General features: G+C 46.5%; 1 protein-coding gene across 1 annotated transcript in view; it reads right to left on the bottom strand.

Moving 5' to 3' along the window:
- The window catches only part of ALPK3 (alpha kinase 3), a gene marked incomplete at its 5' end in the record, with an annotated part of 35,177 nt that extends 24,896 nt beyond the window's left edge, over positions 1-10,281 (bottom strand). Inside the window, 2 exons of the mRNA XM_082321655.1 lie at positions 820-858; positions 10,055-10,281. Coding sequence (XP_082177781.1) covers positions 820-858; positions 10,055-10,281 — 266 coding nt within the window. The remainder of the gene's footprint in view (positions 1-819; positions 859-10,054) is intronic.
- Between the last annotated feature and the right edge of the window lie 3,034 nt (positions 10,282-13,315).

Genomic DNA, 13,315 nt, shown 5'->3' on the forward strand with positions numbered 1-13,315 from the left:
CTCCAGCTGCAACAAGACTTGTCCAATTTAAATTGCTTTCTAAACCAGTAATTCAGCACATTCAAGAAATCTGATACAAGGTTGCAGCTGCTCTTCCTCCAGGCCTGCCTGAAGCTGCATCTTTGTTGCAGAAAAAGCCCTGGAGCCTAGGAAGAGGACACAGGCAATTCAGTAGCCTTTTTACATTAAAGAGGGATTTCCATACAAAAGCAGTCTGCAGGAAAACGAGATGTGAGAAGTGCATTCCTCTTCATCATGATTTTCTTTTCCTGACTTTTTGGTTAGCAATCCCACAGCTATAGGGACGTTCTGGAGAGGCTTTTCCCTCTGTGGTCATTCCTCTACCTGCTTCTGCAGCAAACCAGTAATGCCAACTGACTTCCAAATGTGTTATTTTGCCAGAGGCAAAGTACAGCCCTACAAGTGCATTTCAGTGCAGTCCAAATGAATTAAGATCTTCACAATAAAGCGCAGGATGGCAGGGGGAAAAGAAAATTTCTTCTTTGGAAGTCTCAGGGCAGGCACATCTAATTTTTAATGTCTCTGTATGGAAGTCTCACTTTAACATCAAGAAGTAGCTGAACACCCATCCTTTGGCTAAGAAAGAGGAATATTTCTTGCACCTTACCAGGAATTACGATGAACATTCACTTTGCTGTCTGCAGTTCAAGCAAGTATTAGGGATCCAATCATGCAGAATAAGGCTGTTCAGTTACTTCAGGGTTCTCTTAATTAGTACCAAAGCATTGCAGATTAATCATGTGCAGTCAGATTCAGCAAAGTGTTTGGTCAGAGCAGTTTAATGCAACATAGTTTTACCTTCCTAAACTGGAGGGAGAGTATCTGCTGCTTGATAAGCTAAGCAAAAAACAGCATAAAAACCATTAGACAGAAAAGCATGGAAAGGAGCTGAAATAAACAAACGGTTACAAAGACATATTAATGATGAGTTGTTTTGCACAGGTCAGAGTTCCTATTAAAAGAAGGTACAGCTGCCTTACTCAGGCTGACTGCCAGGACGAGCAAGCCACATTGTCAATTGAAATCAAAGGCTGTAAAAATGAAATGGTCAGAGAATAAATGTAAGGACATTTATACAAGTAGGTTTCCAAGAAGCAGCACCTGAGCCTTCCATGCACCATCCACAGCGTTGTGCTCAAAGCAGGCAACTCCACCCCAGGAGATGTTCAATCAAACGGCAGGCAGGAGTACAGACTGCTGCAAGCCCACTTCTCTGCTGGCAAGCAGATGGCCTGAGCTGGTCACCCTCTGTGCTTCCAAGGACAGCTCTTTGGAGTAGCTGAAAATTCTCTGGTCACTATACATTGCTTTCCAGCTTGCCAACCAAATCACTAAGGTCCGGCAAAAAATTAAAATAAAATAAAAGAAGTAGACTTTACAAGAATCTACAAGTTTTGCTTTCTTTGCACAAACATGTTATAACATTAACCAATTCAGGGAATAAAATCAAACACCCAAGTCCTACAGAAGGGACACCCAGATGCACTACTTACCAGCAGCCACCACTTCTCCCAAAGAATTGTCTTCAAGGACTCATGTTCTAGCCAAAAGGCCACATTGCCATTTTGTGGCAGCAGCCCCTTGCAGGCTGTAGGAAATAACCTCTTGGCATTGACCCGCAGCAGTCAGGAGCAGTTCTTCAGACCCTGAGCTCACCCACATGGCAATCAAAAGCCTAAAACTAACTAGGTACCAGCTAGTCAACAGCACGTAAGCTCAGTGATTTAATCACACTGAGATACATGTAAGTTATGCCTATGCAACAACCTCACCATATAGCCTCAGAAGTGACTGCAGTGTAGACACCCGCTCTGGGATGTAAGAAGTCAGACTCGCACATCAGTACGTGCAGAGAGGTCAAACCTGCTCAGCCTTGTGCACTGAAGACCACTGTTGAACAACCAAACTTCAGCACTTTATGATGAAGCTACAGAAGACAGCAAGAAGAACCAAGAAAGGTGCACCTCTTCAGGTCTCCTACTCAAATGACCACATCCAGGCTCTGTGCAAGTCCTAATCGCACAGAAGTCAGCAGGACTTCAAGCCTTGCCCTAAAAATGACCAGAGAGGGTCTCTCAAAACTACTCCTGCCAACCATGTAGCACTTCTACCTGCGGAGGCAGAATCTCCATGCGAATAATAATTAAAAATTAGTTCAGCCTGAAGACTTGACACTTTACACAAATAATTGTACATTTTCATTGGGAAAAAAAATCCAGCACTCTGAAGAGCTCACTGACTCCTCTCCTTCAGATCAGAAGGGCAAAGACAGAAGATGTTTTAGACAGCCATTCAGGAGTAGCTTTAACCCAACAAACATGGGTGGCACTTACCCTTTTGGCAGCAGCTTCACCCTCTCCACCCTCAGCCACACAATCCTGATCCCTCCCCAGCGCCAACTGCTGTTCACGCAGCCAGGGGATGAGCAGATCAGGCGTTATCCAGCTGGAAAAATCAAACACTAACTATAACAGGCTGAGGATCATCTTGCGTGTGCTGTGCTGGCCCATGGGAGAAGTCAGACAGAGGAACTTTGTCTTTCCAGCTGAGCCCCACCACCTGGGGCATCCCTTTGAGCCCCATGTCCTTTCCAGCACTGCAAGGCATGCCTTTGCATTACCTGACTTACTGACCAGTGCGTCACCTTGTCCTCATCACCCCCAGCCACCCTAACAGCTTGAAGAGCTCAAGTTCCACCTCCAGCTGCTCTTGCCCTGCCCTGACCTCCCAAGGGGATCGAGCTTCCTCCTCCCCACAACCCTCCCAAGCACAGCCACCCCAGGTAATCCCAGCACAGCAGCACCAATGCACTGTGTCCCTATGCTCTGGGCTGCCCCCAGTCAGCTGTGTCCAGCTGGAAACACAACTCATGGGCATAAGTAAGAATTATGTCTCATCTCCCAGCTTTTCAACAGCAAAGGAACCCAAAAACATTTTGCATACCACTGCAAGGGAAAAATGTCCTTTTGGCCTCCAGGAATACTAAGGACGTGGGCATCGCTTGAGGAGCCAGCAGCAAAGATCCTAAAACACTTGCCGGAGAAAGCTAGCATAGGCAGAAGTGTGGTTTTAATCATGCTTTCTTTCAGAAGACAAGTGGGAAGGTGTCTTGGCTTGGACATAAAGAAAATCACTCAAATAGACAAGAGCCAGAATGAAGGATGCCTGTGCCACGAATCCTTTGTGCTCATGAATGTGATCAAACACCGAGTATCATCAGTACTTTTTTTAATCTCCAGTGTTGAGCACACAACCTGGGCTTTATTCACTGCACATCCTGAAACACAGTGCTGAATACCAGACTGAGGGTCTCTTGAGGAGCCTTGATATTATCAAAAGAAAAAGGCCATCACCACAAAGATCCACATATTAACTAAAGTTTAACCTCAATATGCTAAGGAACCAAGCAAAATTTGCTTTACAGACCAGAGATTTAAGCCCAGAGAGAGCAAGATCAAATTCTGAACACTTCAGCCAGAACAGCCCTGCCTGCAGGCAGCTGGCAACTCACTTCATTTTAATTACATTCACAGCATACCTGCATAGAGCTGCAACAGCATAACTACATCAGACTCTAAACCAAATCTATCCACTTGGAAACATGGGACTCCTGAGCAAGGCACAATAGACACCCCAGCGTGCCTAGTCTGATACGCTTTGGGACTGGACTGTCTGTGTCCTCAGCTCTCCAGTGACTTGTTTGTGCACACAGTAGAGGACTCTGCTAATGAAATGCAGCATTGGCAGCAGATGTGTCTCCCCTGAGCAAGCTTGGGACCATTATAGCTACTGGATGAAGGCAAACGCTTATCTTTTATCCTGAGAAACACATCTAAAGCAGGTGAATTGAGGTCTAAAGGTACTGGTTTCTCTCTACTGGAGAAGAGGAGCTCAGAGAGGTCTGCTCCAGGCATGTCCAGCATCAGCGGGAGGAAGCATCCTCAGGTATCTCACATCTATGAAGCACAGCTTGTTAAAAGCTAGCTCTGAAAATACAGGTTTGGTTATTAACTACTGCTGCACTGGACCATGAGAATTAAACCCCTCTACTATGTACCTTCTACCAGCCTCATTTCTTCTTTAACTTCTGTTTCATCAGATGCTTTCAAACTCCTTCGGACATTTATCACCTACTTAAAGGTTTTATCCCTTCAACTACTCATAATTTTCTTCGGACGTGAACACAGTCTTCCCCATTTTTCATGCACTTGCCAAATCTCAGTCTTGCTGCAAGGGCAGGAGGCAGAACTGTCAACAACACTCACTTTTTTAATCATGAAAAATATTGCTCAAGTGACGGCCTAGGCTGGTACTTCTGGTACCCCACTGGCACTGATAAGTTAACTGCTTGAAAAACATAGATTTTAAATCTAGTACCTTTTCTAACTGCATGAAATTCTCTTTGTATTTCTTCTTCCTGAGATAAAGAGATCTTTCTCCTTCCAGCTCATGTCCTCATATGAAAGTCGACAAGAGCTCAGGAGACCCTGAAATAGGCTTCACAGTGGCTCCATCCTCACATGTACAAGTACATGGACTTGATCTGCTTGAGCTGCAAATGTCATTAATATATTTCAGTGCTCTTCCATAGCATGAAAACTGAGCTACACAAGCTGTCCAGTGCAGCAAGTAAATAGTGAAACGTGTCAATGACAGCAAAGCTGAGACCTCCGAGTTATATTTTGATGGAAACAGCATTGCACAAAAGCTCCTCAGAAGATCCCACTGACAAGAGGGCAGCCCTTCCATCCCAGGAGCAGGACAGAGGGATGGCCCTGGCAATCCCCTACAGACACTCCCTCTTGCTGGCACTCTGACCCGTGATATTATTGGGCATGTTTTGTACATGCAGACTTCCAAGTATAAGATTTCATATGAACTTCTCTGCCTCCAAGGTTAATACTACTTGAGACAAATACAAGCCTCACTGAGTGTCTTCTCAGCTGTCAGAAGCCAACCATTTTCAACATTTAAAAGGCAACAATGAAGCTTTCATGTACATATGGTTATGCTTAAGGCTTCTTTCCTGCCATGTGTCCCGCTTCTTATCAAGCACTTCATGCATACACAGAGCAAGTGTGTTTGTGTTTCATATACCATGGCAGTAATTATCAGCAATCCTGTAATAAAGCAGCTGTGAGTGCTATGGAGCTGCACAAGACACATTGTTATTTTACAGACTGGAAAACCAATGTATTGAGTCTTTGCTTGTCAAGGTCATGGAAGAAATTGATGTCAGAGCTGGAGAAATATGGCATTTTTTTCTGCAGGTAATTTACTTTGAGCTGAGATGAACATGGACTTGCACATAACAATTTAGAGCTAGATTTCATTAACAGAGAAGGCGGAAAACAATAAATTAAGTTACATATTCCTGTATCAGCCTCTGTAACACTCTGAAGATGGCTCAGATCTGTGTATTTTAACCCTGAATTATTGCTGCCTTTATGGTCCAAACGAAACTGGCAGCTAGTTGAAAGACATCAAGGAATGAGAAAAGACAAAAGAAAGCAAAGCAAATACTGGGCAATAGATGCTCAGGAAAGTTAACATCTTCCTGGTAATTCATTGTGCACAGAAGATTTTTGTAACTCTGGGTTATTCAGCAAGGTGAAAATATAGTTTTTCCTAACAGCTCTTCTGCCTTTCTCTTCTTGGACCAGGCGATGGTGTAAAGTGTGAGACTGAGTCAGCGTGAGATAACAGCCTCATTCGCCCAAGACCTTCCTCCCCTTGCTAAAACAGAGCGAGGACAGAGCAGGTTTTAAATCCATCTCCTGGAAGCTGCCTCTGCTGTGGCACAAGAGGTGCCTGGTTCAGAGGAAACCAGGCTCTCCCCTCCATGCAATCAGATGGGATCCCAGGCCTGGGAAATGTCTCCATTTATAAGGTTTCCAGAGAAGAGCAGAGTTCACACATGTGATATATTCTGTATTTTAACAGTGGTCCTGAAGGGCACTGTTTGTCCAGCTCCAGCCTAGGTTATCAGTTCATCAGCCTACATACTCAGCTCCACTTGACATTCTAGGAGATATGGATAGGAAGCTTTAGAAACAGGCCCAAAAAATGCAGCTTGGTATTATTATTCACTGTGCACAACTGGCAAGGAGCCCCACTCAAACAGGGCACCACTGTGCAGATAATTACACCAATAGGAAAAAGATACCTCTACCCTAGAGACCCTGGAGATGAACCCACCAATGCCTTTACTTTTGCCTTTCGAGTGTGTACTGGATGTCCCTCCTTTCAGAGTTTGGAACTTTTCTGTCAGACAAGACGGATGCAGTGAACTCCCCAGATGCCACAGCTCGTTTCTTATCAGGGATTTACACCACTTGTTGCCAAAAGCAAGGTCCTGTAAGAAGTTACAGGTGCTGAAGAGGGAACTCCTCTGAACTAAGAAAGTTAAACATGCTTTTCAGGAACTAAGTACTCCTGCGTTTTCAGCTGACTTTATTATAGTAACAGATCTTTCACCTTAATTTGATATTATGTGCAAAGCAAGAGGTACAAGACTGGGAATGGTTTCTAGCCAGAAAAGCCAGGTGGCAAGGCACTCTCCTGAGCTCAACTGCCACGACAACCAGAGAGAACCATCCAAGAAAAGATCAGACGCAATGTCACTCTACTCTAAAAATATCTGCATATGATGAAGCTATGACAGTAGAAAGACATTTAAGCAAGAAGGCAATGCTGTAACAAGACCGAGGAGCAGACATCTGCATTGGATGAGAGGTGCAGATCACTTCCAACAGAATTGTTTGCCTAGGACTCGGATGAAGCCTCTGCTGTAAGATTTTACATATAATTGCATCTCTCTGCACAAGACATTCTCCAGACTCAGCTAGTTCTTACAAAAAGGACACCTAAAGAGGTGTCTTGAAGTTGTGGCCTATGAATGCAGCTAAGGCAGACCCTGGACAGGACTGACAGCTTCTCCTCTCACTTTGTGAAGTAATTATAGTCAAGTGCTTTGAGGCATAAGAGTTTAAAAAAAAAAAAAAACACCTACCCCAAAATAAAAAAGTCCTGTCAGCTGCCAGGGCAGAAGGCAAGTCACCATGACCATAAGCTGCTCATCACATTGTCCATTATCAGGTATGTTAAAAGACTGACAAAGGAAAGCCAGTAATCTCTTGTCACTGAGCTATCTGCTCACAGGGAAGATTCTTCCTAAAGACCAGTTCCTAAGGGCACAAAAAGTAAATATCCTGAATACTCTGTTTAATAAAGGGATGATGTTCTCTCTACGGCCATTTTCAACACCTCTATTCTCTTGGCCCCTGCAGCACCATCTCTGACAAATTCTACAAGTTAAAAAAAACAGAAAAAAGTGTACTGGTTTCTAAATTAGTATCCTTCTATTTACACAACATCCTTTTCCTCCTATAGGATTAGGGAGACCTAGTAAGATGATCCAGACTATTCTCTACATGGGTCATGAATGCAAGCGCATGGGTGAAAAATGTTCATGAGTCACTCCAGGAGCAGGGATTCCTAACCTCAGTTTCTTTTCATAAAGGTATTTCCATGTCTGTAAGTACCTCTATCATGTCACTACACTTTCTACAGCTTTAAAAATGGGTGAAGAGAGCAGGCAGATATTTCAGTTAAACACACTTGATAAATACACATAAAGGGAAGCCTGAAAAAACGCACACATTGATTTTTGGATCAAAATACCCATTTTTGCTTTCTAACCACCACAGCAGCTTCCCACCGCAACTCTGTGTCTGTGTCCCACCACAACTCTGTGTCTGTATCACTTGTCCCATACTTTTGCTAGCTCCAAACTCACCAAATTCAAATATGTTCTGCGTTAAAAGAGAACTGCTGAACATTATCTGCCATTATGCATGTCGCTCATCTTGCTTTTCAAGTTCTCCCAGGCAAGCTCTCCAGATGTTCCTGGATTTAATTAAACTCCTAATTGTTTTCTGAAAGTCTTCTTGCTACACCATTCCACTCACTTGCTCTCCAGAATTGTTTTGATACATTATTTAATTACAGGACAAAAAGCCCTACTTCATTCAAGCCCTTGCCCTGCATCATAGGCAACACCACAGTTTCCACATACCCTGGCTCAAGTCTTCAGCACTTGTAGGCACACTCAGGGCTGTGCAGGGAGTGAGACTTTTATATTACTCCTCCATTCATTAGAGAAACTGGAAGGTGTCATGAACACAGGGAAAGGTCAGTTTGCTATTTAGCGAATATTTGTTCACCGCTTCTTAGAACAGAAGGGGCAGTCACTGAAGTTAACAGGCAAAATGAAACTATCATGCCATAGGCTTTGACAACCAAGTACATAAGTGGGTTGAAAAAGGGATTAGACAATTTGTGCAAAACAAAAGCATTGCTGATTTAAGCGTGGCAGTACAGTGTCCCTTTGCCTGCAAAGGCATTAGGCTCCCATGGATAGAAACTGGGGTGCACCCACCCACAGCACTAGCCTGACAAGTTCAGGGTGTTCAGTACTCAGACCTTTCCAGACAGAGGCTGGATTTACCATGCCTGAGCCGCAGTGTTGACCCAGCCACCTCACTGCATGCAAGTGCTACATCGCTCTGTGCCTTCCTCAGCAGCCTTGAGCAAAACTTCTGCGATTTGGGGAAGCCAGCTGGGAACGCCAGAGGTGTTGCTTGCAGGACTGACAAACCCTCCTTTATGGCTGAACTGATTAAAGCTGCAATTTGAACATACTCGGGAGGGGAATAAAAGTCAAGCTGCAGGCAAACAAAACACCTCAACATCTTATTTATGAAAGACTCTCTCTACTTGTAATTTGCTGAATGGAATTATCGGACTCGATTACAGATTTCCTATGGTCTGAGGTCACAGATTGGTTGTGGACGCTGTATGGGCATTTGTTGGTACTGAAGATGCCACGGTATGCAGACTGACCGCAATTAGATTGCACTCTATGATGCAAGCACAAAAGAGCTGAATTAAGGCAACATAACTTTGGCATTACCCCAGTTTTAACATCTGACTTCCAGGCAGCATGCTTTTATCCGGTTTGGTCCTGTATTTATTTTTACAAACCTCAGATTCTTTGAGGCATCAACCCTTGACATGCTGGAAATGGATCATTTATAAACCATCAACAGGGACGAAGCACACTCATTTCAAGAGCTTACAGACTGAAGAGCATTCCTAGTGAATTCAAAGTAATTTATAGGCTTTATTTTGAATGACTAACACAATCATCAACACCTTTGCCTTTGCTGGCACATTGCCTTGTATTTTCTAACCTCAGTCACTCTCAGTGGACAACATGTTTATCATACCTTCCCCCATGCGAACAAAGCCTTATTCCTACCACAGACCCCCTGCTTAGGGCCATTTCTGACCCAGGAATGCCATTCTCATTGCTGCTCAGCCTGTATCTACATTGTAGAAATACCTTTTTGGCAATAAGATAAGGCACACGCGCAGCGGGCCCCTTGCTCGGAGTCTGGTGTCGATAACACAAGCAGCTTCACTACAATGAAGGCAGGAAGGTCAGTGCGGTATCCTGCACGCAAGTTTAACTCAAGAGACGCAGAAGTGCGTGTCCGTCAGGATTTCACAGCATGGCAGTCAACTTGCACACCTGCCCTGCTATGAAATGATGTGCGATGCTGACAACCCCTGCCCCAGCAACAACCGCAAAAAAACACATCCCTTTTCTGGGAAGCGAGGGGCTGGCCCGCAGCAAACAAGCTGTTTTGGAGAGCCCAAGCCATCGCTTGGTTTTTCCACCCTGGAGAAGATCTCCAGGGAGGCAAAGGCCGAGGTGGCCATGCTGCTTCCAGCTCGATCCGTTCGGGGCCGGGTATTGCCTTACAGCTTGGGACGCTGCCAGCCTGCTCCTCTCCCGCTTCACCTCCTTGTCCCCGCTTCCCTTGCGCCTCGCTCCTCCACCTGCCTTTGAAATGTCACCCGCGGGCTGTGTCCCCGGCCCAGGGCCTGGTGGCACCACGAACCCATGGCGGCGGCTGGGCGGGGGAACACCCACCTCGCACCAGCCCCGGCCCCCCGGCCCCCTCACCTGTTCCGGGGCCGGATGCTCAGCAGGTAGCTGCGCCGGTCGGGCCGGGAGGCCCAGGCCGCGCTCTCGGCCTTCTCGGCCTCCTCCGCCCCCTCGATGCTGTCCGTTCCCCGTCCGTAGAGGCCGGCGAGAGCCCGGCGGGGCGAGCCCATGGCGGCGGCCGGGCTGTGGCTGCCCCTGCCCCTGCCCCCGCCGCCGCTGCCCGCCCTGTCAGTCACCGCGGGCATTTATAGCCGCCCCGCACATGCTGCTGTCAGTCGGGGGCGGTGGCGACGTGACGCGGCGGACGCGGCTCGGCCTGGCCCGGCCTCCCCGGGGCTGGGGGCCCGGCCTGCCCCCGGGCTGGGTGCCTGGCCTCCTCCTCCTTCCATCACTGCCGGCTCGAGTTCATCTTTTTGGGAGACAGTGTTTTTTTTGTTTTTTTTTTTTAATAATAACCTCCACACACCCCGCCTCGATTTCGGGGATTTCTCGTGCCTCGAAGATGTCTCGGGATCAGCTAAAACATTCCCCGATTTCTTGCAAGCACAAGGCTCCCGCCCTGGCCGGCAGCACTGCCCAGTGCAGTCACAGCGGTCACATCCTCATGTCAGCCTCAGGAGCATCTCACGCCTCGGCAGCCTGGTTTTTATCCTGGCCTGCCCGGGAGAACGTCTGCGCTGGTATTTATTTGGTCTCCATGAAAAGGACAGCACAAAAGAGGGCTATAAAAGGTGGGTACATGTCACAAACTATTACCAGCAGTGATTTAATACCAAATGAAAACATAACGCGTAATAAAATTGAATTTATTCTTACCTTCGTCTTGCCTGTCAAGCTGTTGCATCGTGCACCACGGGCATGTCGCTGGTGGCATCGCATCTCTCCGGCACAGGACTGATGGATGGAACAGATTTGCTGTGGATCGATTGTCTGCCTACGACTGCACAGCAGCGATTGCTGCAGAAGTGGGAAGATGATGGTAGAGAGCTCCAGACCGGGAAAGACAACAGGCTTTGAGCTGATCCTCCCTGGGCAGGACAGATAATGAATGTGGCAGCAAGCAGTGGGGCAGGTGATGGCCATGTGGATCACTTGGTGCAAGACACTCTGATTCCTCTTCCCCAGCAAACACTGTGATTTGGAAGGTGACTTTGGATAGGGGCTGGCACAGGGGTGTTCACAGAGATACACAGTGTGTGCATCACCTACGCACGAGCACAGGGTGTGCATGGACACACACGGTGTGTGCACAGACACGCACACAGTGTGCGCATCAGATTGATATAACTCAGCCTTGACCTAAGCTGTTCTTGTCACTGGTATATCAAACCTCAGTCCAAATGGAAGGGGTGGTTACAACTTGAGCCAGACCTGCATATCTACCAAGAGAATTGCCAAGCCTAGCAGATGCCCAAGCCTGAGCATAAGGGAGGGCAGTGACATCTCTGGACCAGGGGTTTGGGGAGAAGTTTGCAGGGAGAGGTGGTGACTGTGGGGGATTCAGCCATGCAATCTAATAGAGCAGTGCTTGCAGACACCACCAGATCCAAAGCCAGGACCCCCAAGTGAATTTTACTCTCATATAAAGTTTCTTGGATCCTGTTGACCTGTCAGAGTCAGTGTATACAGGGTCAACAATTTGGTTTTCATGGTTGCAGTAGTTATCATGTGGTCCTAAGCACTCCAAATCTGGATTTATCCAGTTGGTTGAGAGTGGTCTGATCAGACTTGTAATTTGTCCACTCAAGCCAGTGTTTTGGAAGGAGCCTTCTGTCATCTCACGTGTAGGTATTGGAGTTTATTTGCTTTTTGCAGGCCACCATGGCAGGTGATTACATTATCAGGCATGTAAATTTGTGATACCAGAGAGGATACTTGGTCTTGGCAAATGCAAAGGAGATGGACCTCATAAGACATTTGAATGTAGTCCTAGGAAATATGGGGAAAGAAGGTGGTCTCAGGGGGCTGACTGAAGATCTCACCTTCACCAGGCAGTAAAATAGCAGATGAAATTGCATAAAACAAACTAACGATCTATAGGGGAAATAACGATACTCATTTTCCATAGGCAGCAGTGGGCTCTGCATGGGCTAATGCCACTCAGGAATAATCCATCTCAAACAGAATACAGTAGACCTGAAAAAAAAACAAACCCAAAACTCACAGAAGGGCAGCAAGGATGACCAGATGTCCAGACTGGCTGCTGCGTGAAGAATAACAACATAGACTGAGACTCTTCAGCCTGGAAGAAACAAGTGAGGTGCATATGACTAAAGTATACACAGTTGTGAGGGACAAGGAGAACAAGACCAGGGGCATCGAGTAAAATTAGCAGGTCATAAAATAAGTGAAAGGGAGATGCTTCCTCCCTCACCTTGGCATTAAGCTGCTTCCACACATTGCTCTGGCTGCTCAATGTCCATAGGGGTTAAGAAACCCCATAGGACAAATCTGTGGAAGGAAAATCTCTTGAGGTTTACTCAGGACAAAGACACTACCTTTGGTTCAAGAAGTCTCCAAGCTACAAAAGAATATTCAATGTGCACGTGCCCTGATTTCACACCCTTCGCCGCACCCCAGCTGCTGCCCGATGTGGGAGGCAGGATGAAGGCTGGGAGGACCCAAGGTGGCATTCTGCTGCTCCCATCTCTTTTGCTGAAAGTAGGAGGACTTTCAGGTCCCACAGCTTCAGGAAACTTGAATTCAAGTCCCTGCATATGAATTACATGTTATTTTACCATCCCATCACCATGAGCCCTATCTCTTGGGGTGTTGATCTGATAGAATAGAGCCCAGACCATCTTGAGAAGAGTGTCCAGAACAGGTGGGTCTCTGTGTCAGGCCTGAAACTGTGTCCAGTTTCAGACTCCCCAATACAGGAAAGTCACTGATATACTGGAGTGAGTTCAGTGAAGACCACCAAGATGATTACAGGAGTTCAGGTACATGACATACATAGAAGGAGAGGATGAGAGAAACTGGCTTTAAGTCTTCAGGGGAGGGCTAAATGGAAACCTCCTTGCTTTCTTCAACTGCCTCATGGGAGGGTGCAGACCAGACAGAGCCAGCCACTTCCCAGAGGTGCAGAGTGATAGACTAAGAGGCAACAAATGCAAGTGGCAAGGAGGAAAGTTCTGATTAGATGTTAGGAAAAGAAATTGCCCTGTGAGGGGGATCAAACAGTACAACAGGCCCCAGAGAGGTGAGCAATCTCCATCCTGAGAGACAGTCAGCTGTAGATGGGACAAGGTGCCGAGCAAATGATCGACATCCTGCTCG

Source organism: Platalea leucorodia (genome assembly GCF_965183815.1).
Source record: "Platalea leucorodia genome assembly, chromosome: 9".
Lineage (NCBI taxonomy): Eukaryota > Metazoa > Chordata > Aves > Pelecaniformes > Threskiornithidae > Platalea > Platalea leucorodia.